This window comes from Oncorhynchus nerka, linkage group LG3 (genome assembly GCF_034236695.1).
Source record: "Oncorhynchus nerka isolate Pitt River linkage group LG3, Oner_Uvic_2.0, whole genome shotgun sequence".
Taxonomy (NCBI): domain Eukaryota; kingdom Metazoa; phylum Chordata; class Actinopteri; order Salmoniformes; family Salmonidae; genus Oncorhynchus; species Oncorhynchus nerka.
The window spans coordinates 71,920,763-71,945,387 of NC_088398.1; the positions used below are offsets into that span (position 1 = coordinate 71,920,763).

Consider the following 24,625-nt stretch of genomic DNA (forward strand, 5'->3'; position numbering starts at 1 on the left):
ATAGCATTCTCACATAGGTGTTCCTTTTGTCCAGGTGGGAAAGGACAGTGTGGAGTGCAATAGAGATTGCATCATCTGTGGATCTGTTGGGGCGGTATGCAAATTGGAGTGGGTCTAGGGTTTCTTGGATAATGGTGTTTTGAGCCATCACTAGCCTTTCAAAGCACTTCATGGCTACAAACTTGAGTGCTATGGGTCGGTAGTCATTTAGGAATATGGTGGTCTGCGTGAAACAAGTTGGTATTACAGACTCGGACAGGGAGAGGTTGAAAATATCAGTGAAGACACTTGCCAGTTGGTCAGTGCATGCTTGGAGTACACGTCCTGGTAATCTGTCTGGCCCTGCTGCCTTGTGAATGTTGAACTGTTTAAAGGTCTTACTCACATCGGCTGCGGAGAGCGTGATCACACAGCCGTCCGGAACAGCTGATGCTCTCGTGCATGTTTCAGTGTTACTTGCCTCGAAGCGAGCATAGACTTTATTTAGCTTGTCTGGTAGGCTCATGTCACTGGGCAGTTCTCGGATGTGCTTCCCTTTGTAGTCTGTAATAGTTTACAAATCCTGCCACTTCTGATGAGCGTCGGAGCCGGTGTAGGCTGATTCGATCATTGCCTGTTTGGTGGTTTGTCAGAGGGCATAGCGGGATTTCTAATAAGTTTCCGGGTTAGAGTCCCGCTTCTTTAAAGCGGCAGCTCTACCCTTTTAGCTCAGTGCAGATGTTGCCTGTAATCAATGGCTTCTGATTGGGGTATGTACGTACAGTCACTGTGGGGAAGACGTCATCGATGCACTTATTTTTGAAGCCAGTGACTGATGTGGAGTATTCCTCAATGCCATCGGAAGAATCCCAGAACATATTCCAGTCTATGCTAACAAAACAGTCCTGTAGTTTAGCATCTGCTTCATCTGACCACTTTTTCATTGACCAAGTCACTGGTGCATCCTTTTTTTATTTTTTGCTTGTAAGCAGAAATCAAGTGGGTAGAATTATGGTCAGATTTGCCAAATGGAGGGCGAGTATATGTATATGTCTCTGTGTGTGGAGTAAAGGTGGTCAAGTTTTTTCCTTTTGGTTGCACATTTAACATGCTGATAAAAATGAGGTAAAACTGATTTAAATTTCCCTGGATTAAAGTCCCCGGACACTATGAGCGCCGCCTCTGGATGAACGTTTTCCTGTTTGCTTATGGCGGAATACACTTCATTGAGTGCGGTCTTAGACAGCTACAAAAAAATACAGATGAAAACTCTCTAGGTAGATCTACAGCTTATCATGAGATACTCTACCTCAGGCGAGCAAAACCTTGAGTCTTCCTTAGATATCAATCACCAGCTGTTGTTTACAAATATACATAGACCGTCACCCCTTGTCTTACCAGAGGCTGCTATTCTATCTAGAGGTCGACCGATTAATCGGAATGGACGATTAATTAGGTCCGATTTCAAGTTTTCATAACAATTGGTAATCTGTATTTTTGGACACCGATTTGCTGATTTTCTTTATTTATTATTATTTTTTGTATTTTTTTTACACCTTTATTTAACTTGGCATGTCAGTTAAGAACACATTCTTATTTTCAATGACGGCCTAGGAACGATGGGTTAACTGCCTTGTTCAGGGGCAGAACGACAGATTTTTACCTTGTCAGCTCGGGGGTTCTTTTTTTGTAACCTTCCGGTTACTAATCCAACACTCTAACCACCTGCCTTGCATTGCACTCCACGAGGAGCCTGCGTGGCATTCTGACTACCTGCCAAGGTAAGTTGCTAGCTAGCATTAAACTTATCTTATAAAAAACAATCAATCTTAACATAATCACTAGTTAACTACACATGGTTGATGATATTACTAGTTTATCTAGCGTCTCCTGCGTTGCATATAATCGATGCGGCTCATTGAATCACAGCCTACTTCGATAAATGGGTGATAATTTAACAAGCGCATTTGCGAAAAAAGCACTGTCGTTGCACCAATGTACCTAACCATAAACATCAATGCCTTTCTTTAAAATCAATGCACAAGTATATATTTTTAAACCTGCATATTTAGTTAATATTGCCTGCTAACATGAATTTCTTATAACTAGGGCAATTGTGTCACTTCTCTTGCCCTTCCATGCAAGCAGTCAGGGTATATGCAGCAGTTTGGGCCGCCTGGCTCGTTCTAATAAAGGCCGTGATTAATTTGCCAGAATTGTACATAATTATAACATAACATTGAAGGTTGTACAATGTAACAGCAATATTTAGACTTAGGGATGCCATCCGTTAGATAAAATACGGAACGGTTCCGTATTTCTACTATTTCACTGAAAGAATAAACGTTTTGTTTTCGAAATGATAGTTTCCGGATTCGACCATATTAATGACAAAAGGCTCGTATTTCTGTGTGTTATTATGTTATAATTAAGTCTATGATTTGATAGAGCAGTCTGACTGAGCGGTGTTGGCACCAGCAGGCTCGTAAGCATTCATTCAAACAGCACATTCGTATGTTTGCCAGCAGCTCTTCGCAATGCTTCAAGCATTGCGCTGTTTATGACTTCAAGCCTATCAACTCCCGAGATTAGGCTCGTGTAACCGATGTGAAATAGCGAGCTAGTTAGCGGGGTGTGCGCTAATAGCGTCTCAAACGTCACTCACTCTGAGACTTGGAGTGTTTGTTCTCCTTGCTCTGCATGGGTAACGCTGCTTCGGGGGTGGCTGTTGTCGATGTGTTCCTGGTTCGAGCCCAGGTAGGAGCGAGGAGAGGGACGGAAGCTATACTGTTACACTGGCAATACTATAGTGCCTATAAGAACATCCAATAGTCAAAGGTATATGAAATACAAATGGTATAGAGAGAAATAGTCCTATATTTCATAGAATAACTACAACCTTAAACTTCTTACCTGGGAATATTGAAGACTCATGTTAAAAGGAACCACCAGCTTTCATATGGTCTCATGTTCTGAGCAAGGAACTTAAACGTTAGCTTTTTTACATGGCACATATTGCACTTTTACTTTCTTCTCCAAAACTTTGTTTTTGCATTATTTAAACCAAATTGAACATGTTTCATTATTTACTTGAGACTAAATTGATTTTATTGATGTATTATATTAAGTTAAAATAAGTGTTCATTCAGTATTTTTGTAATTGTCATTATTACAAATAAAAAATAAACAATTGGCCGATTAATCGGTATCGGCTTTTTTTGGTCCTCCAATAATCGCTATCGGTATCGGCGTTGAAAAATCATAATCGGTCGACCTCTAGTTCTATCCTGCCGATGGAGTGTATAATCTGCCAGCTGTATGTTATAAATGTCGTCGTTTAGCAACGACACAGTGAACCGTAAGATATTAGATTTGAATGTCTCGTTGGTAGGATATACGTGCTTTTAGTTCGTCCCATTTCTGTTTCTGTTTCATGTGTTTTGTTTCGGTCTGTTGCAGCCAGTGACGTCTCGTGTTTGTGTCTGGGCTTGATTTGATTCGATTTGCACAAATTAGCCTGCCAGGGTACCATTGTACTGATGACATTTCATTATCAGCTGTGTGAAGGGTCTTGTGTGTGTGTGCGCACCATCACTACCACAGGCTTGGTTTAAACATGTCAGATGTGTCGTTACAGAAAGCACAGCAAAGTGTGTGACAGGACAGTGTTACGTGTAAACAAGGTGTGAGTTTACATATTTATGAGTGTGACATGTGATGTGAATTTGCATTAATAGTGTTATGTGATTGGCAGGTTCCTGTTCCGCAGTGGGAACCAGGAACACCCTGGAGACAGGATAGAGAACACCACTGTAGAGATACTGCCCTTCTCGGTAAGACGACAACATTCAGACAATGCAAAGACAACATTCAGACAATGCAAAGACAACATTCAGACAACGCAACGACAACATACAATGCAAAGACAACATTCAGACAACACAAACACTACATACAACAATGCAAAAACAACATTCAGACAACACAAAGACAACATTTGGACGACACAGTGTGCAAAAATGTGTCAATAGTCAGGGCACTTGTTTCTGATTGGTTTATTGATCCATCATCACTCAAAATGTCTATGTCAGTTATTGATTGGTTATTGACAGGATCATGAGCACAGCCTGCTCCATTCAATATCACTACCAGAGGCGGGAGGCTGCTGAGGGGAGGACGGCTCATAATAATTGCTGGAATGGAGTAAATAGAATGGTATCAAACACATAGTTGCTATGTTTGATATCTTTGATACCATTCCACTCCAGTCATTACCAAGAGCCCGTCCTTCCCAATTAAGGAGCCACCAACCTCCTGTGGTGCGCATTATACTGTATGTTAGTGTTAACAAGGCTCTCTACCTACCTAGTGTGTGCATAACATTACCAACATAACCACAACATGTGTCTGTGTCTGAAGGAAACTGGACCTAAGTCCAAAGAGAAATACAAGCGAACTGATGACCGCTTCTACAGAGTCGGTGAGTGGACCTGTGCCAACCCGTTACCTTAGAACACATACAGCCTGATCAGATTACCCACTCTCATTGTGACCTGCCACAGACTGATACACAATGTACAAACTGCCTGTCCAAAGGTCCTCAATCACAGCTCTCTCTCTCTCTCTCTCTCTCTACTCTCTCTCTCTCTCTAGGTCAGTTTGAGAAGGGTGTGGCTGAGGGGGCTATAGACACCTCCTTTAACCCGGTGGTGGCGCTGCGTCTCTCTGTCGTCCAAGACTCAGCTGTCTGGGCCATCCTCAGCGAGGTCAGCCAATCACACGCCATCATCTGTCCTTTAATATTTTATATCATGTTTATATTCTACCCAGCGGAATGTTATCCTGTATAACGAGAGCTGTGTGTGACGTGTCTGTGTGTCTCTCTGTAGATTCACATAAAGAGGAGAGCAGGCTGACAAAAAGCGGGGGGCCACATCAATCCTGGCCCCCGGCCCCGGGGTGCTCGCAGACGCACCTAAAACTGATTGACCAGGGGCCTTCTGCCACCTAGCAACCAGCAGTGACATCATCAGAGCGCACCAGAGCCGCTCCTCTCAGGGTTTCTAAGGGCGCTGTCACTCGATTGCTTTCTCTCTATTTCTGCCTATCCTTTCCTCTCTCTCGCTCTCTTTTTGCGTGAATGTGAATACTACTGTACAAAAAAGAGCCAGATGTAAAATATCAGAAGTCATTTGGTGTGTCCGGAAGAAATCCGTTTCCAGCTCTGACTGTGGAGGTAACGCCGATGGCTTGGGACTCGGAGAGACACACATCAGCTGATCTGAGAGGCTGATGTCACCAGGACGCTGGTGTTGTACATGCTGGTCTCTGCTCCATGTGCTCTTCCTCTCAGCCTCTCTGATCTGTTCCACTGAGGTATTGCACTCACTGGAGCCATAGTGGAGCCCCCTGCTGGTGACTGAAGTGACTGAAGAATGGCTCCATCAGCCTCAAAGACTTGTTGCTTTTTGTTCTTTTCCACAGAGTTGTGTGTTTTAGGTAAACAGCAGGTAATAAATAGACAAACAAGTTGTCAGTCTTTCTTATGGTGAAGATAACTGCCTTGATCACTTCCTTCTTTTGAAGGGGATTACAATGACCATGGCAAACGAAGCGGAAACTAAATGTGGTTCCCCATTTTTAAAGTGACAGGTCTGCCAAACTATGCCCTGGGTAGAAGTCACCCATAGGTGCAGATCTTGGATCAGCTTGCCTTGCTCAAGTCTCAACCCAAACCATTCTGGGCAAAACACCTGAAACTTACCTAAGATCTGTGTCTGGGGCAGTTTCATCCAGTGGAGGCTGCTGAGGGGAGGACGGCTCATAATAATGGCTGGAATTGAGCAAATATAATGGCATCAAGCACATGGAAACCATGTGTTTGATGTATTTGATACCATTCCACTGATTCCAATCCAGACTTTATCATGAGCCCGTCCTCCCCAATTAAGGTGCCACCAACCTCCTGTGGTTTCATTTTATTCCATGAAAATCTTTGCGACCGAAGGAAACCACATCTATCTTTCTACTTCCTGTTTGACCGGAAGTCAGTCTGAAAGACCTCTAGTGTCCTTTAAGTGGTAAACTAATCAGACTTTGGCCTTGACTTTGCTCACCTGAAGGGATGTAATTGCTATATTCATTTTATTATTATTATTACAATGACAATGACGACGTATGAAGGTGAATTAATTTATTTCAAATAAATCTTTCATTTGTTCAAGAGTTTCAAAGAAAAAAAATATTTATGCTACGGTAGTTGATGTGTGCGTGCATGTGTTCTTTTTGTTCCCGAAACGAGCTGCTTGGTATTTCATGTTGTCTTGTCCGCTGGTTGGTTGAGATAGAGGTTGAATCGAACTGCTGTTCCAGAGTCAGTTTTTGTATAACATTTCTCAGATGGTCAAAGTTAAAATGAAGGAGAGCTGACATCAGAACAGGCCTTAAGCCAGAGATCCTGGCTGAGGTTGTGCTAGATCCATACCCATGTGCCTTAAAGTCCTGCTCCTCCATAATGAGTCCGGAGCAGAACTTCGCTTCATTCACTCCCTTCCCTCTACCCTACAATAGAGGATGTTGACTCTTTTGAAGGGATTTGATCATGTGATACAAGATTTACAGATGACAGGGGTAACGGTTCCTCCATAACTCGCCACCAATTGTACAGTGTGACTCATGTTTACCATCAGCAATGGGGGATTCATTCACTTCATTACATTTTATTTGGATGACTTCACTATATTGAAATTATATATTGAACAGATGATCAAATGCTATTTCGAACGTTGCACTGAGTTTTCAACTTACAGTTTTGAATGCTCCATTCTTTAGTTTTTTGCTGTTGCTGGGCTTTCATTTACCATCTCCCGTTGGTTATGTCATTTTACACTTCTGACATCATCAGTGAGTTCTACCCCATGTGATGTCTGATTCTGTCCAATCATTCAATTGGAGACTGCTGGCAGTGGTTAGACAGGATGTTGCATTTATTCTATGTGCCATCTAGTTGCAGACGGATGCATTCGTACCAGTGGAGGCTGTTGAGGGGAGGACGGCTCATAATAATGTCTGGAACAGAGCGAATGGAATGGCATCAAACACATAGAAACCATGTTTGATACCATTCCACTTATTCCGTTTCAGCCGTTACCACGAGCCCATCCTCCCCAATTCAGGTGCCATTAACCTCCTGTAATGCTGACGGCCACGCTCCCCTGGGGGCGCATCTTATCTACTCTGATTAAAGAGCAATTTGCATTGCTCTTTAATGCATAGGTAGGTTCAGGATAGGTCAAAATGTGTGTTTTTTTTTCATGAGAAATGTTTATACAATAAGAGATTTTATGAAGATTGAGTTTTTCTATCAAAATTCCATCCACGTGAGAGAAGATTGTGATCGGTTTATTTGGGAGTGCTATTTTAAATGTCAAACATGTGCATGCACGCACGCACGTCCAATTCTAAATCAGCCCCTACATCACAGCACTTAATGTTGGTCTAGTAGGGTTGGACAAATACAGTATAAAGAACAAATCCCAGCTTCACTGTCAGAGGGCAAGCTGGTGCCTACCCAAATGTTTAAATAAAAACTCCTAGGTAGGATGAAGACTAGGGGTGGATTTGGAAAGCGGGCCACTTTGTACCAGGTTTGCTTGTCTGTAAATGTCCTTTATTTATTGTGTGATTGATTGATTGGTCAACTTTTTGAATGGAGCTGGCCCCTCCCCTGAGCCCCCTGGTCAAACCAGACCCTCTCGCTCACACCTGGGCCTTTATTTAAAGAGCGCATCGGATTAGAACCTTCAGATAGAAATCTATGCTGTAGATCCGATATGATTCTCTGTGTAGAAATGGGAATCGTGCCAGATCTATACATTACATTTCTATCTGCAACGCTCTAGCGAAGGATTTGCAACCTCCTGAATTAACCTCTTCTTAAGGTGGAGGACGGCTTGAGCAGAGGGGAACACAAACTGTGTTTCTCACTAGTTTAAAGGGGGTTTACTTCCATCCTTTTTTTGTGCCCTTCATCCACGCTTATCTAAGATTGTTTAGAAAAGCAATATGGAGGTAAGCCTATTATTGAGTCGCTTGCCTAGACCCCAGAGGTAGATGAAAGGTAAGAGACAGACAGTCAGGCTCACCCCACCCCTGCCTGCTTCCACCTTCTCTGTTCTCCCCATCAGGTCATGTCATGTGCCTTCATCACTTCGTTAGTATATCTGCCTCTGATGATTCTGACATGGATTTACATGGACATCATTGAAATAAATCAAAATGGTTGATACAAATCACACCCATCTGTTTTCTGCCTTGGTTTCATTATTTCACATAATTCACTGTCTGATGGGAGAATGCCTCATTTCCATCAGCCACACATTCCTATAGATTCAACCATCTAGGTTCAAAATACATCAAGAGATGGCATAAACATGTTGGAGTTGCTGCAGGATCTATGGAAACATCCTTGCCATCGTTTTCCTTTTGATGTTCTGCTGAGAGATAAGCTTTGAGTGGCACCTAGCGGTATACTTGAAAAAGTTACATGTTAAAAATCTAATTTCGCTGAAACTACAAACACTCCCAGCATGCATGTAGTTAATTTTTGTATTCCCAGGATACTTTGCGAATCAAATATGGTGGCTTGCATTACAACGTTCATGTAACATACTGTAGTTAAATATATTCTTCAAATCTACATTTCTTGCGTAATTGTCTTAAATGCAAGTGCAGCACAATGCCTAAATTCTACGAGGACAAAGAGGAGGATGGCAGGGCCTGCTCGGGAATCAGGGAGGACTTCAAGGCATGTCTCCTTCAACACGACTGCGTTGTAAAGGTAACGTTATGGAAAATATGATATCCCCTTTCATCTGAGGTTATGGTTTGCTAGCTAATATTATGCTTTACAGTTTTACTTTTATAACATCCCTTATTTCAAAGCGTAGGACTACCTTAAATTGTAAATTGTGGCTTGTTGGTTGGTTGAGCCACACTTCCAATAAAAATAGAAAAGTGCAGCGCGTTCTACACCTGATCATTGTGGATATTGATGCATGTGTTATGTGGTCAACGTAAACGGTGAGAATGATCAATAGCATCAAAACACTAGTCTTGGTACAAACGTGTTTGACTAACTCCATGTTGTCCATTCCTGCAGGAGGGGAAGCTGCCCAGTCAGTGTCTGAAGGAGGGCCACTGTAAAGCACTGCAGACCTCTTTCTTCGAGTGCAAGAGGTCCATGGTGAGATCACGGGTCATCACTGACATTCATTCAACACTTGGAATATCCTTATGTATGGAACTGACTTGTTTCTGATCTTTCCCTCTATTTTTACAGTTAGATAACCGCTCCAGATTCAGGGGAAGGAAAGGCTACTGATGGACCAAAGTTGAAAATCTCTGCAACACTCACAGCACTGAAATGATTAATTGTGAATAGTAGCAAAACTAACTTAAAGGGGTCCAAATGGGGGTTGTATGTTATTATGCTGACTTCACTTGAGCACTTGATTTTAAGTGGTTCTGTAGAGAAAATATATGCTCTTCAAATAGGTATGTTGGACTTATTACCTCCTGAAGTGATGAGTGAGTCTGAATAGGCCTCTACCACAATTCAAAGCATAGAAGAATGCTGGGCTGCTCTTCTGTTTCCATGTTTTGAAATGAGCGAACTTCAAGGAACTCTAAAGCAGGACTGTCGGCTCTCCCCTTGGCTGTTCTGATGATTGGGCCTCTGTTTTGAACAACTGTGTAATAAATGTGTCATTGAACAGATGAAGTTTTTGCGAATGTGCTTAAAGTGTGTCATTATGGAGTCTTCAATGCACACAACTGCTGGTATGACTTTAAATTACATTAGATTTATTTTATTCCAGTTGTATTTTTACTGACAATACAGTAAAAATACATGGTATCATTCCTACAGACCTGAGTGAACAGCAATATTAATAGAAATGGGGACATACAACTATTACATAAGAAATGATATGAAATCTATTTAAACTCCTTCACGAATGTAGGTAAAATGGTCGTTCAGATTTCTATGTACACTAATACAAAAAATGTACTCATTTAGCATACTCTTATCTAGAGCGACAAAGCATTTAGGGTTAATCAATCAAATGTATTTATAAAGCCCTTCGTACATCAGCTGATGTCAAAAAGTGCTGTACAGAAACCCAGCCTAAAACCCCAAACAGCAAGCAATGCAGGTGTAGAAGCACGGTGGCTAGTTAAAACGCCGTAAAAAGGCTGGAACCTATAGAGGAACCAGGTTATGAGGGGTGGACAGTCCTCTTCTGCCTGTGCCTGGTGGAGATTATAACAACATGGCCAAGATGTTCAAATGTTCATAAATGACCAGCAGGGTCAAATAATAATAATCACAGTGGTTGTAGAGGGTGCAACAGGTCAGCACCTCAGGAGTAAATATCAGTTGGCTTTTCATAGCCGATCATTCAGAGTATTTCTACTGCTCCTGTCTCTTGAGAGTTGAAAACAGCAGGTCTGGGACAGGTAGCACGTCCGGTGAACAGGTCAGAGTTCCATAGCCGCAGGCAGAACAGTTGGAACTGGAGCAGCAGCACGACCAGGTGGACTGGGGACAGCAAGGAGTCATCATGCCAGGCAGTCCTGAGGCATGGTCCTAGGGTTCAGGTCCTCCGAGAGAAAAAGAGAGAATTAGAGAGAGCATACTTAAATTCACACAAGACACCGGATAAGACAGGAGAAATACTCCAGATATAACAAACTGATCCTAGCCCCCCGACACACAAACTACTGCAGCATAAATACTGGAGGCTGAGACAGGAGGGTTTGGGAGAAACTGTGCCCCTGTCTGACGATACCCCCGGACAGGGCCAACCAGGCAGGATATAACCCCACCCACTTTGCCAAAGCACAGCCCCCACACCACTAGAGGGATATCTTCAATCAACAACTTACTATCCTGAGACAAGGCCGAGTATAGCCCACGAAGATCTTCCCCACGGCATGAACCCGAGAGGTGGCGCCAACCCGGACAGGAAGATCACGTCAGTGACTCAATCCGCTCAAGTGACGCACCCCTCCTAGGGACGGCATGGAAGAGCACCAGTAAGCCAGTGACTCAGGCCCTGTAATAGGGTTAGAGGCAGAGAATCCCAATGGAGAGAGGGGAACCGGCCAGGCAGAGACAACAAGGGCAGTTTGTTGCTCCAGTGCCTTTCCGTTCACCTTCACACTCCTGGGCCAGACTACACTCAATCATAGGACCTACTGAAGAGATGAGTCTTCAATAAAGACTTAAAGGTCGAGACCGAGTCTGCGTCTCTCACATGGATAGGTAGACCATTCAAAAAAAATGGAGAAAGCACTTAAGTATTGGTATTTATTAGGATCCCCACTAGACACTGCAAAAGCATCAGCCACTCTTCCTGGGGTCCACATGAAACATGACATCATACATATTGACTAACATTATTAGTCAAGGACTGAAATACATCCATTTGAAACATCACAGCCTACATATCAGTACATACACACAATATTTAGGTCTAATACATAATACAGTGCAAATTACAATATATATAAAATGGCTGTGTCTCTTCACAGTCCCCTTCGTGCAGTAAGGTGATCTTTTATCTTTTTTAAAAAACTGGTTTTATTGCTAGCTTGAGTTACCTGGGGTGGCAGAGATTTCCATGTATTGATAGCTCTATTTAATACTGTGTGTTTCCCAGTATGGTACCTTCAACACATCAATACCTCACACAAAGACCAATAATGATGCAGTCAATCTCTATTCAACTTTGAGCCAGGAAAGACAGACATGCACGTACATCAAAGTGTGATACGTGCTGCTTTGTTCTGGACCAATTGCAATTTACCTACAGTGGGGCAAAAAATAATTTAGTCAGCCACCAATTGTGCAAGTTCTCTCACTTAAAAAGATGAGAGAGGCCTGTAATTTCAATCATAGGTACACTTCAACTATGACAGACAAAATGAGATAGGATTTTAGGATTTTTAATGAATTTATTTGCAAATTATGGTGGAAAATAAGTATTTGGTCAATAACAAAAGTTTATCTCAATACTTTGTTATATACCCTTTGTTGGCAATGACAGAGGTCAAACGTTTTCTGTAAGTCTTCATAAGGTTTTCACACTGTTGCTGGTATTTTGGCCCATTCCTCCATGCAGATCTCCTCTAGAGCAGTGATGTTTTGGGGCTGTTGCTGGGCAACACGGACTTTCAACTCCCTCCAAAGATTTTCTATGGGCTTGAGATCTGGAGACTGGCTAGGCCACTCCAGGACATTGAAATGCTTCTTACGAAGCCACTCCTTCATTGCCCGGGCGGTGTGTTTGGGATCATTGTCATGTTAAAAGACCCAGCCATGTTTCATCTTCAATGCCCTTGCTGATGGAAGGAGGTTTTCACTGGCCCCATTCATTCTTTTCTTTACACGGATTAGTCGTCCTGGTCCCTTTGCAGAATAACAGCCCCAAAGCATGATGTTTCCACCCCCATGCTTCACAGTAGGTATGGTGTTCTTTGGATGCAACTCAGCATTCTTTGTCCTCCAAACACGACGAGTTGAGTTTTTACCAAAAAGTTATATTTTGGTTTCATCTGACCATATGACATTCTCCCAATCTTCTTCTGGATCATCCAAATGCTCTCTAGCAAACTTCAGACGGGCCTGGACATGTACTGGCTTAAGCAGGGGGACACGTCTGGCAATGCAGGATTTGAGTCCCTGGCGGCGTAGTGTGTTACTGATGGTAGGCTTTGTTACTTTGGTCCCAGCTCTCTGCAGGTCATTCACTAGGTCCCCCCGTGTAGTTCTGGGATTTTTGTTCACCGTTCTTGTGATCATTTTGACCCCACGGGTGAGATCTTGCGTGGAGCCCCAGATCGAGGAAGATTATCAGTGGTCTTGTATGTCTTCCATTTCCTAATAATTGCTCCCACAGTTGATTTCTTCAAACCAAGCTGCATTACCTATTGCAGATTCAGTCTTCCCAGCCTGGTGCAGGTCTACAATTTTGTTTCTGGTGTCCTTTGACAGCTCTTTGGTCTTGGCCATAGTGGAGTTTGAAGTGTGACTGTTTGAGGTTGTGGACAGGTGTATTTTATACTGATAACAAGTTCAAACAGGTGCCATTAATACAGGTAACGAGTGGAGGACAGAGGAGCCTCTTAAAGAAGAAGTTACAGGTCTGTGAGAGCTAGAAATCTTGCTTGTTTGTAGTTGACCAAATATTATTTTCCACCATAATTTGCAAATAAATTCATAAAAAATACTACAATGTGATTTTCTGGATTTTTTTTCTCATTTTGTCTGTCATAGTTGAAGTGTACCTATGATGAAAATTACAGGTCTCTCTATTCTTTTTAAGTGGGAGAACTTGCACAATTGGTGGCTGACTAAATACTTTTTTTGCCCCACTGTATGTCCTTTGCCGCACATGAGCAGACAGCTGGGCAGAAGTCCAGGTGCGACAAAACTAGGGCCTGTGGGATATGTCTGGTTGACTGAGATGTCAAGCAGGCAGAGCAACGCCCTATCATGGTCAGACCTCTTCCCATTTTAGCAACCAATGAGTCTATATGTTTTGACCATGAAAGCTTGCTATTTGTATTCTTAATTATTAGGGATCTACTCTTCCTGGGGTCCAAACAAACACTATCTAGGGTTACACCCAGCAGTTTTGTCTCCTCACCTTGCTCAATAGCCACTTTATTCAATAATAGATCTAAACCAGGTTTAGGGTTGAGCGAGTGATTTGTCCCAAAAATTATGCTTTTAGTTTGAGATATTTATCACCAGCCTATTGCTAGTTACCCATTCTAGAACTGACTAGAGCTCTATGTTAAGTCTCATTCATTTATTTTACTGTTGCAGCCGACATGTATACTGTTGAATCGTCAGCGTACATAGATACACAGGCTTTATTCAAGGTCAGTGGAAGGACATTTGTAAAAACAGGAAACAATAATGACCCAAGCCGGCTGCCCTGCAGTACACCACACTCAACTGAATTTGTATGAGCGAGGCTTCCATTAACGAAAACCCTCTGTGTTCTATTAGATAGGTAACTCTCAATCCATAATAAGGCAGAGGATGCAAATCCATAATACCTACGTTTTTTCAGCAATAGGTTATGATCAATGACATCAAAATCTGCACTGAAGTCAAACAAAACAGCTCTCACAATCTTCTTACTATCAATTTCTTTCAGCCAATCATCAGTCATTTGTGTCAGTGCCGAGCATATTGAGTGCCCTTCCCTATAAGCATGCTGAAAGTCTGTTGTTCATTTGTTTTCTGTCAAATATTTCTTTATTTGATCAAACACCATTTTCTCCCAAAAGTTTGCTTAGCACTTGTAACAGGCTGATTGGTTGGCTGTTTGAACCATTAAAGGGTGCTTTGCTATTCTTGGCTAGTGGAATGACCTTTGTCTCCCTCCATGTCTGAGGGCACACCGTCTTCTAGGCTTAAATTGAAGACGTGGGAAACAGGAGTCACAATGTATTCTGCTACCAAACTCAGCAATTTACCATCCCGGTTGTCGGTACCAGGAGGTTTGTCCTTGTTTATAGATAGCAACAATTGTTTCACCTCTTCCACACCCACGTTGTGGAACTCAAAACTACACTACTTATCTTTCATTATTTGGTCTATTATGCATAAATATGAAGGCTAAGCATTTGTTGTTTGCATGTCTTACTCACCTCAAGTGGATGGCAATATCAAATTGTTATGAACAAGCTATCTGTCTCAATGAGATGGAGCCGAGTTTGCTTTTTTTCCTAGAAATTCATTTAATGTACTACAGAGCTTTTTACTATTATTCTTTTTATCATTTATGTTTGTGCTATAGTATAGTTTCTTCTTTTTGTTTAGTTTAGTTACTGAATTTCTCAGTTTACTGTATGTTTACCAGTCTGCTGTATTGTCAGACTTATCTGCTATTCCCTTTGCCTCATCCCTCTCAGCCATACACTTTTTCAATTCATCATCTACCCATGGAGATTTGGAAGATCTAACAGTCAGTTTCTTCATCCGCACATGTCTATCAGTAACCAGAAGAAGCAGTTTCATAAATGCTTAGTTTAGCGTCCGGATGTTTCTCAATACACACATCAGACCAACACATATTTTTCATATCTTCGACATAGAAATCATTGCAAAACCTCTTGCATGATCGTTTATGCTCAAGGGCACATCGACATCAACAGATTTAGCCCAGATTTGCCCTTTGTATTGAGCAGTCATACACTGTCATACACATTTCATGAACCCACACATTGTCTGTCCAAGATCAAATACAAAGACATGAAAATATGTTCCTTCTTAAAGTGATGGTAGAGAGGTTTTGTAAAAAAAAATGTTTTCCTGCAATTCGTATGATATGTTACGAATTCGTAAGTGCTTAATGTCCTCTTCAATCTCTTTAACCAGTTGAGTCTCTGTTCTCTAATCAGCTGTGTAAGTGGGGGCCACTGTTGTAATGTTTCTGTTAAGGAGGAATTATGGTGTGTGCTTAAGTAATGGTCTTGGGGTGACTGGGTGAGGTTAGAGTTGTCACTGTTCCCTGGTTACGGTCCCATAGAGTGGTCATGGTCATTAAACAGCTGTTAGTTTAGTTCTACAGTTTAGTGGTTAGCTCATCAGCTGCTCAAACCTCTCCATATTCACCTTCCTCATGACAAAGGCCTTGTGAGTCTTCTTCAGCATGCCCAGTGTGTTCAGGAGCACCACGCCATGTGGTCGCTCTCACTGTGACGAAGGCGTCATCAATTGCCGCCGCCATAGCGTAGGAGTCACATGACACAAGTCCCATACTGTCAACCATCTGCGCCTGGGAGCGCTCGCTGTAGGACTCCTCCATAGTGTTACGGAAGAGGCCTTCTCTGACTCCTGAGCCAGCCAGCCATCACACCAGGACTGTAGAGTGGAACCAGAACACAAAAATATCAATCACAATGTAGAAGGTATTGGTTGTATTTGATCATTTATTCAGGACGATGTAAGCTGCTTCCATGATGGCGGTCGAAGTTGTACTCCACACACACTGTGGTGTTTCCTCATTAAAGCCTATGGAAATCCAGACATTAATCTATATATTTACTATTAATTTACCAGATAAGCTGACCTGAAGCAAATAAATCATAGCCCTTACACTCTGTGTTGTCCCCCATGATGTAGAGGCCTTTGAGTTGGCTGGGAAGGGAGGGTTCCATCCTTACAGCCAGAGCTACGTTGGTGAGGGGAGCCGTGGCCACCAGAGATCTCTCGCTCACGTTTGGGTCCAGAATATCCGGGCCATGGAAGTGTCCCTCACTGACCACATTCCCAAGGATGAGCTTGGCAGCACCTCAGAATATGTGGATCTACAACACGGAACACAGAGTGGTCAGAACCCCGCAAATTAGAACATTATAGTATTCCCTCTGCGCTTTCACTTCATATGAATTCAATCTTAGAGCCCGGGCCTGTGTCAGTGGGCAAAAACAAGTCTGGGTGCCAATCGGTTTCTTATAGCGACTACTTTGTTGTTGTCATGGCAACGTTTGGTGTAAACTCCAGCCTCTCTCCACAGTTCTGCTTTGCTCACTCTGCTACGTCTGTAAACAGATTCAATAGAACAGCATGTCAAATCAGTTATCTCTTTCCAGAGCTCTAATTGAGTAGAGCTCCACTGGCATGTGTCTGAGACGGAGATAACAACAGTGTATTGTCAGAGAGGTCAACAGACACTACATAGCATCCTTCCACAGCATGTGATCTCTTACCGTTAAATGCATATTCTATGCACCATGTGATGATGTAAGCACATTCCTTTGGGTGTTTGTTTACAGAGAAAAAGCTGCCTTGACAATTCTATCTATATTAACCATATGAATCTCATTGCCAGGGTCTTACATCATCTACCTTTTAACAATAAAATAACTGAACACAACAACACTATACAGTGCCTTCTGCAAAGTACTTAGACCCCTTGACTTTATCCACAGTTTGTTACGTTACAGCCTTATTCTAAAATGCATTAAATTGTTTATTAAATTGCAATTTTTTCTCATTTATAATAAAAATAATGACAGAAATATCACAGTTACATTAGTCTTCAGACCCTTTACTCAGTAATTTATTGAAGCACCTTTGTCAGCGATTACAGCCGCAACTCTTCTTGGATATAACGCCACAAGCTTGGCAACTCTGGATTTGGGGAGTTTCTCCCGTTCTTCTTTGCAGATCCTCTCAAGCTCTGTCAGGTTGGATGGGGAGCGTTGCTGCACAGCTATTTTCAGGTCTCTCCAGAGATGTTCCATCAGGTTCAAGTCCGGGCTCTGGCTGGGCCGGTGCCTTTTGCAAAATCCAAGCGGGCTGTCATGTGCCTTTTACTGAGGAGAGCCTTCCACTGTCAACTGTGGTACCTTTTATAGGCAGTTGTGTGCCTTTCCAAATCATGTCCAAACAATTGAATTTACCACATGTGGACTCCAATCAAGTTGTAGAAACATCTCAAGGATGATCAATGGAAACAGGATGCACCTGAGCTCAAATTTTGTTTTAAATACATTTGCGAAAATGTATAAAAAACTGTTTTTGCTTTGTCATTATGGGGTATTGTGTATAGATTGCTGAGGATGTGCATTTATTTCATTCATGTTAGAAAAAGACTATAACGCAAATATTTTGGAAAACGTCATGAGGTCTGAATAGTTGATAGAGTTCAGTGTGTCAAATCGGAGGGCCTGTTGTCCGGCCTCTGGCAGTCTCTATGGGGGTACCACAGGGTACAGTTCTTGGGCCGACTCTTTTCTCTGTATATATAAATGATGTCGCTCTTGCTGCGGGTGATTCCTTGATCCACCTCTACGCAGACGACACCATTCTGTATACATCTGGCCCTTCTTTGGACACTGTGTTAACAAACCTCCAAACGAGCTTCAATGCCATACAACACTCCTTCCGTGACCTCCAACTGCTCTTAAACGCTAGTAAAACTAAAGGCATGCTTTTCAACCGATTGCTGCCCACACCCGCCCGCCTGACTAGCATCACTCCTCTGGACGGTTCTGACTTAGAATATGTGGACAACTACAAATACCTAGCTGTCTGGTTAGACTGTAAACTCTCCTTCCAGACTCACATTAAGCATCTCCAATCCAAAATTAAATCTAGAATCGGCTTCCTATTTTGCAACAAAGCCTCTTTCACTCATGCTGCCAAACATACCCTCGTAAAACTGACTATCCTACCGATCCTCGACTTCTGTGATGTAATTTACAAAATAGCCTCCAACACTCTACTCAGCAAACTGGATGCAGTCTATCACAGTGACATCTGTTTTGTCACCAAAGCCGCATATACCACCCACCACTGTGACCTGTATGCTCTCGTCGGCTGGCCCTCTCTACATATTCATCACCAGACCCACTGGCTCCAGGTCATCTATACGTCTTTGCTAGGTAAAGTTCCGCCTTATCTCAGCTCACTGGTCACCATAACAACACCCACCTGTAGCACACGCTCCAGCAGGTACATCTCACTGGTCATCCCCAAAGCCAACATCTCCTTTGGTCGCCTTTCCTTCCAGTTCTCTGCTGCCAATGACTGGAACATATTTGCAAAAATTGCTGAAGTTGGAGACTCATATCTCCCTCACTAACTTTAAGCATCAGCTATCTGAGCAGCTCACCGATCGCTGCAGCTGTACACAGCCCATCTGTAAATAGCCCATCCAACTACCTCATCCCCATATTGTTTTTTTTGTTTCTTTTTGCTTTTGCACACCAGTATTTCTACTTGCACATCATCATCTGCACATCTATCACTCCAGTGTTCATTTGCTAAATTGTAATTACTTCGCTACTACGGCCTATTTATTGCCTTACCTCCTTACGCCATTTGCACACACTGTATATAGATTTTTCTATTGTTATTGACTGTACGTTTGTTTATGTGTAACTCTGTGTTGTTGTTTTTTGTTGCACTGCTTTGCTTTATCTTGGCCAGTGTCACATTCTGACCTTAGTTCCTTTGTGATGTCTTTGTTTTAGTTGGTCAGGGCGTGAGTTGGGTGGGCAGTCTATCTTCTTTTTTCTATGATTTGGTATTTCTGTGTTTGGCCTGGTATGGTTCTCAATCAGAGGCAGCTGTCAATCGTTGTCCCTGATTGAGAACCATACTTAGGCAGCCTGTTTTCACCCTTGAGTTGTGGATGATTATTTTCTGTTTCGCATCTGTTTTTTATGTTTTATTTCACCTTTATTTAACCAGGTAGGCAAGTTGAGAACAAGTTCTCATTTACAATTGCGACCTGGCCAAGATAAAGCAAAGCAGTTCGACAGATACAACGGCACAGAGTTACACATGGAGTAAAACAAACATACAGTCAATAATACAGTATAAACAAGTCTATATACAATGTGAGCAAATGAGGTGAGAAGGGAGGTAAAGGCAAAAAATGCCATGGTGGCAAAGTAAATACAATATAGCACAATAAAACACTGGAATGGTAGTTTTGCAATGGAAGAATGTGCAAAGTAGAAATAAAAATAATGGGGTGCAAAGGAGCAAAATAAATAAATAAATAAAATACAGTTGGGAAAGAGGTAGTTGTTTGGGCTAAATTATAGGTGGGCTATGTACAGGTGCAGTAATCTGTAAGATGCTCTGACAGTTGGTGCTTAAAGCTAGTGAGGGAGATAAGTGTTTCCAGTTTCAGAGATTTTTGTAGTTCGTTCCAGTCATTGGCAGCAGAGAACTGGAAGGAGAGGCGGCCAAAGAAATAATTGGTTTTGGGGGTGACTAGAGAGATATACCTGCTGGAGCGTGTGCTACAGGTGGGAGATGCTATGGTGACCAGCGAGCTGAGATAAGGGGGGACTTTACCTAGCAGGGTCTTGTAGATGACATGGAGCCAGTGGGTGTGGCGACGAGTATGAAGCGAGGGCCAGCCAACGAGAGCGTACAGGTCGCAATGGTGGGTAGTATATGGGGCTTTGGTGACAAAACGGATTGCACTGTGATAGACTGCATCCAATTTGTTGAGTAGGGTATTGGAGGCTATTTTGTAAATGACATCGCCAAAGTCGAGGATTGGTAGGATGGTCAGTTTTACAAGGGTATGTTTGGCAGCATGAGTGAAGGATGCTTTGTTGCGAAATATGAAGCCAATTCTAGATTTAACTTTGGATTGGAGATGTTTGATATGGGTCTGGAAGGAGAGTTTACAGTCTAACCAGACACCTAAGTATTTGTAGTTGTCCACGTATTCTAAGTCAGAGCCGTCCAGAGTAGTGATGTTGGTCAGGCGGGTAGGTGCAGGTAGCGATCGGTTGAAGAGCATGCATTTAGTTTTACTTGTATTTAAGAGCAATTGGAGGCCACGGAAGGAGAGTTGTATGGCATTGAAGCTTGCCTGGAGGGTTGTTAACACAGTGTCCAAAGAAGGGCCGGAAGTATACAGAATGGTGTCGTCTCTGCGTAGAGGTGGATCAGAGACTCACCAGCAGCAAGAGCGACCTCATTGATGTATACAGAGAAGAGAGTCGGTCCAAGAATTGAACCCTGTGGCACCCCCATAGAGACTGCCAGAGGTCCGGACAGCAGACCCTCCGATTTGACACACTGAACTCTATCAGAGAAGTAGTTGGTGAACCAGGCGAGGCAATCATTTGAGAAACCAAGGCTGTCGAGTCTGCCGATGAGGATGTGGTGATTGACAGAGTCGAAAGCCTTGGCCAGATCAATGAATACGGCTGCACAGTAATGTTTCTTATCGATGGCGGTTAAGATATCGTTTAGGACCTTGAGAGTGGCTGAGGTGCACCCATGACCAGCTCTGAAACCAGATTGCATAGCAGAGAAGGTATGGTGAGATTCGAAATGGTCGGTAATCTGTTTGTTGACTTGGCTTTCGAAGACCTTAGAAAGGCATGGTAGGATAGATATAGGTCTGTAGCAGTTTGGGTCAAGAGTGTCCCCCCCTTTGAAGAGGGTGATGACCGCAGCTGCTTTCCAATCTTTGGGAATCTCAGACGACACGAAAGAGAGGTTGAACAGGCTAGTAATAGGGGTGGCAACAATTTCGGCAGATAATTTTAGAAAGAAAGGGTCCAGATTGTCTAGCCCGGCTGATTTGTAGGGGTCCAGATTTTGCAGCTCTTTCAGAACATCAGCTGAATGGATTTGGGAGAAGGAGAAATGGGGAAGGCTTGGGCGAGTTGCTGTTGGGGGTGCAGTGCTGTTGACCGGGGTAGGAGTAGCCAGGTGGAAAGCATGGCCAGCCGTAGAAAAATGCTTATTGAAATTCTCAATTATGGTGGATTTATCAGTGGTGACAGTGTTTCCTATCTTCAGTGCAGTGGGCAGCTGGGAGGAGGTGTTCTTATTCTCCATGGACTTTACAGTGTCCCAGAACTTTTTTGAGTTAGTGTTGCAGGAAGCAAATTTCTGCTTGAAAAAGCTAGCTTTGGCTTTTCTAACTGCCTGTGTATAACGGTTTCTAGCTTCCCTGAACAGCTGCATATCACGGGGGCTGTTCGATGCTAATGCAGAACGCCATAGGATGTTTTTGTGTTGGTTAAGGGCAGTCAGGTCTGTGGAGAACCAAGGGCTATATCTGTTCCTGGTTCTACATTTCTTGAATGGGGCATGTTTATTTAAGATGGTTAGGAAGGCATTTTAAAAAAATATCCAGGCATCCTCTACTGACGGGATGAGATCAATATCCTTCCAGGATACCCCGGCCAGGTCGATTAGAAAGGCCTGCTTGCTGAAGTGTTTCAGGGAGCGTTTTACAGTGATGAGTGGAGGTCGTTTGACCGCTGACCCATTACGGATGCAGGCAATGAGGCAGTGATCGCTGAGATCTTGGTTGAAGACAGCAGAGGTGTATTTAGAGGGGAAGTTGGTTAGGATGATATCTATGAGGGTGCCCGTGTTTAAGGCTTTGGGGGGGGGGGTACCTGGTAGGTTCATTGATAATTTGTGTGAGATTGAGGGCATCAAGTTTGGATTGTAGGATGGCTGGGGTGTTAAGCATTTTCCAGTTTAGGTCGCCTAGCAGCACGAGCTCTGAAGATAGATGGGGGGCAATCAGTTCACATATGGTGTCCAGAGCACAGCTGGGGGCAGAGGGTGGTCTATAGCAGGCGGCAACGGTGAGAGACTTGTTTTTAGAGAGGTGGATTTTTAAAAGTAGAAGTTCAAATTGTTTGGGTACAGACCTGGATAGTAGGACAGAACTCTGCAGGCTATCTTTGCAGTAGATTGCAACACCGCCCCCTTTGGCAGTTCTATCTTGTCTGAAAATGTTGTAGTTTGGAATTAAAATTTCTGAATTTTTGGTGGTCTTCCTAAGCCTGGATTCAGACACAGCTAGAACATCCGGGTTGGCAGAGTGTGCTAAAGCAGTGAATAGAACAAACTTAGGGAGGAGGCTTCTAATGTTAACATGCATGAAACCAAGGCTATTACGGTTACAGAAGTCATCAAAAGAGAGCGTCTGGGGAATAGGAGTGGAGCTAGGCACTGCAGGGCCTGGATTCCCCTCTACATCGCCAGAGGAACATAGGAGGAGAAGAATAAGGGTGCGGCTAAAAGCAATAAGAATTGGTCGTCTAGAACGTCTGGAACAGAGAGTAAAAGGAGGTTTCTGGGGGCGATAAAATAGCATCAAGGTATAATGTACAGACAAAGGTATGGTAGGATGTGAATACAGTGGAGGTAAACCTAGGTATTGAGTGATGAAGAGAGAGATATTGTCTCTAGAAACATCATTGAAACCAGGAGATGTCATTGCATGTGTGGGTGGTGGAACTAATAAGTTGGATAAGGTATAGTGAGCAGGACTAGAGGCTCTACAGTGAAATAAGCCAATAAACACTAACCAGAACAGCAATGGACAAGACATATTGACATTAAGGAGAGGCATCCTTAGTCGAGTGATCAAAAGGGTCCAGTGAGTGGAGAGGTTGGTTGGGGGTCACGGCGATTTAGACAGCTAGCCAGGCCATCGGTAGCAAGCTAGCATAGGATGGAGGTCTGTTGTTAGCCACCTCTTGCGTTCCGTCAGTAGATTAGTGGGGTTCCGTGTGGTAGAGGGGATTAATCCAAATCACACAACAACAAAACATAAAAACAATAGATACAGTTATAGAGGCCCAAGAAGAAACATAGTAATAATAAAAATAAATAAATTGTCAGATTGTCTATTCTGAGAGCAGCCGGTAAGACAGCTAACGGTTAGCAGGCCACAGATGGGCGTCCAGGTAACGTCGCGACGGAGGAGCCAGCCGGATCTCCTTCGGGTAGATAACGTCGGCAGTCCAGTTGTGAAGGCCCGGTGGGGCTCCGCGTAGGCAGTAAAACGGGTCCGGATAGGTGACTGCAGCCCAGGAGTGATTGATGTTTGCTCCGGAATCGACGAAAGCCGATAGTCACACGGATAGCAGCTAGCTAGCTGTGAGATCCGGGTATGAATGTCCAGAGAGCAGTTGAAATCCAGGGACATGGAGAGAAAAATTGGTCCGGTATGTTCCGTTCCGAGCCGCGCTGCGTTCTGTCTGTTACCAGACAGAACTGTTTTGGTTTCATTTCATTCTCTTGTTGGTTTCGTATTTTAGTGTTCTGAGTTCTATTAAAGAATATGAACACTTACCACGCTGCGCATTGGTCCTCACCTTCTTCCACCACAGACAACCGTTACAGCCAGGACACAGATGTAAATGAGAACTGGTTTTCAACTGGCCTACCTGGTTAAATAGAGGTGAAATAAACGAAATAATAAATAAATAATACTTTCCAAAGGCACTGTACCTCCAGTCTGTTACATGCTTGAAGCATCCGCAGCGTGTTATTGCACACATTCTCCACATTGGTGTTGCCATGGACACAGGTGATGCAGGATGTCTACATTAGGGGCGGCTAGGGCCATCATGGCTATCATTACTACTCCTCTTGGAGCATAGAACACAGGGTGAGACATATCAAATACAACAGACTATAAAGACCAGAGGTATACTTTACATATAACAGACATGCAGACAGACAGACTATAAAGACCAGAAGTATACTTTACATATAACAGACATGCAGACAGACAGACTATTAAGACCAGAGGTATACTTTACATATCACAGACATGCAGACTGACAGACTATAAAGACCAGAGGTGGAACAAACTCCCTCACGACGCCAGGACAGCGGAGTCAATCACCACCTTCCGGAGACACCTGAAACCCCACCTCTTTAAGGAATACCTAGGAGAGGATAAAGTAATCCCTATCACCCCCCCTCCCCCTTAAAAGATTTAGATGCACTACTGTTCCACTGGATGTCATAAGGTGAATGCACCAATTTGTAAGTCGCTCTGGATAAGAGCGTCTGCTAAATGATTTAAATGTAAATGACTTAAATGTATACTTTACATATAACAGACATGCAGACAGACAGACTATAAAGACCAGAGGTATACTTTACATATAACAGACATGCAGACAGACAGACTATAAAGACCAGAGGTATACTTTACATATAACAGACATGCAGACAGACAGACTATAAAGACCAGAGGTATACTTTACATATCACAGACATGCAGACAGACTATAAAGACCAGAGGTATACTTTACATAT

At 43.0% G+C, this 24,625-nt stretch overlaps 2 protein-coding genes and 1 pseudogene across 3 annotated transcripts in view; 2 read left to right on the forward strand and 1 right to left on the reverse strand.

Annotated features, from left to right (window-relative positions):
• LOC115113127 (alpha-1,3-mannosyl-glycoprotein 4-beta-N-acetylglucosaminyltransferase A-like) overlaps positions 1-8,279 on the forward strand; it is an 85,318-nt gene extending 77,039 nt beyond the window's left edge. For both annotated transcript variants that reach the window (XM_029640417.2, XM_029640408.2), the window contains 4 exons: positions 3,734-3,812; positions 4,399-4,459; positions 4,633-4,745; positions 4,869-8,279. In XM_029640417.2, coding sequence (XP_029496277.1) covers positions 3,734-3,812; positions 4,399-4,459; positions 4,633-4,745; positions 4,869-4,895 — 280 coding nt within the window. In that variant the 3' untranslated portion in view covers positions 4,896-8,279. The remainder of the gene's footprint in view (positions 1-3,733; positions 3,813-4,398; positions 4,460-4,632; positions 4,746-4,868) is intronic.
• Positions 8,280-8,596: 317 nt separating this feature from the next.
• LOC115116031 (cytochrome c oxidase assembly factor 5) lies at positions 8,597-9,756 on the forward strand. The gene is made up of 3 exons (XM_029644524.2): positions 8,597-8,818; positions 9,140-9,223; positions 9,320-9,756. Exons 1-3 carry the CDS (start codon positions 8,717-8,719, stop codon positions 9,359-9,361), a joined length of 228 nt encoding a protein of 75 aa, XP_029500384.1. The 5' UTR covers positions 8,597-8,716; the 3' UTR covers positions 9,362-9,756.
• Positions 9,757-13,374: 3,618 nt separating this feature from the next.
• On the reverse strand, positions 13,375-24,057 carry LOC115116707 (inosine-uridine preferring nucleoside hydrolase-like; annotated as a pseudogene).
• Between the last annotated feature and the right edge of the window lie 568 nt (positions 24,058-24,625).

What these genes read in the sequence shown, in the direction of transcription:
- LOC115116031 (XM_029644524.2), top strand. Translation starts at nt 8,717, where the DNA reads ATGCCTAAATTCTACGAGGACAAAGAGGAGGATGGCAGGGCCTGCTCG. An exon ending in AACACGACTGCGTTGTAAAG is followed by an intron (nt 8,819 to 9,139) that starts GTAACGTTATGG and finishes CCATTCCTGCAG; the next exon opens with GAGGGGAAGCTGCCCAGTCA. An exon ending in TCGAGTGCAAGAGGTCCATG is followed by an intron (nt 9,224 to 9,319) that starts GTGAGATCACGG and finishes CTATTTTTACAG; the next exon opens with TTAGATAACCGCTCCAGATT.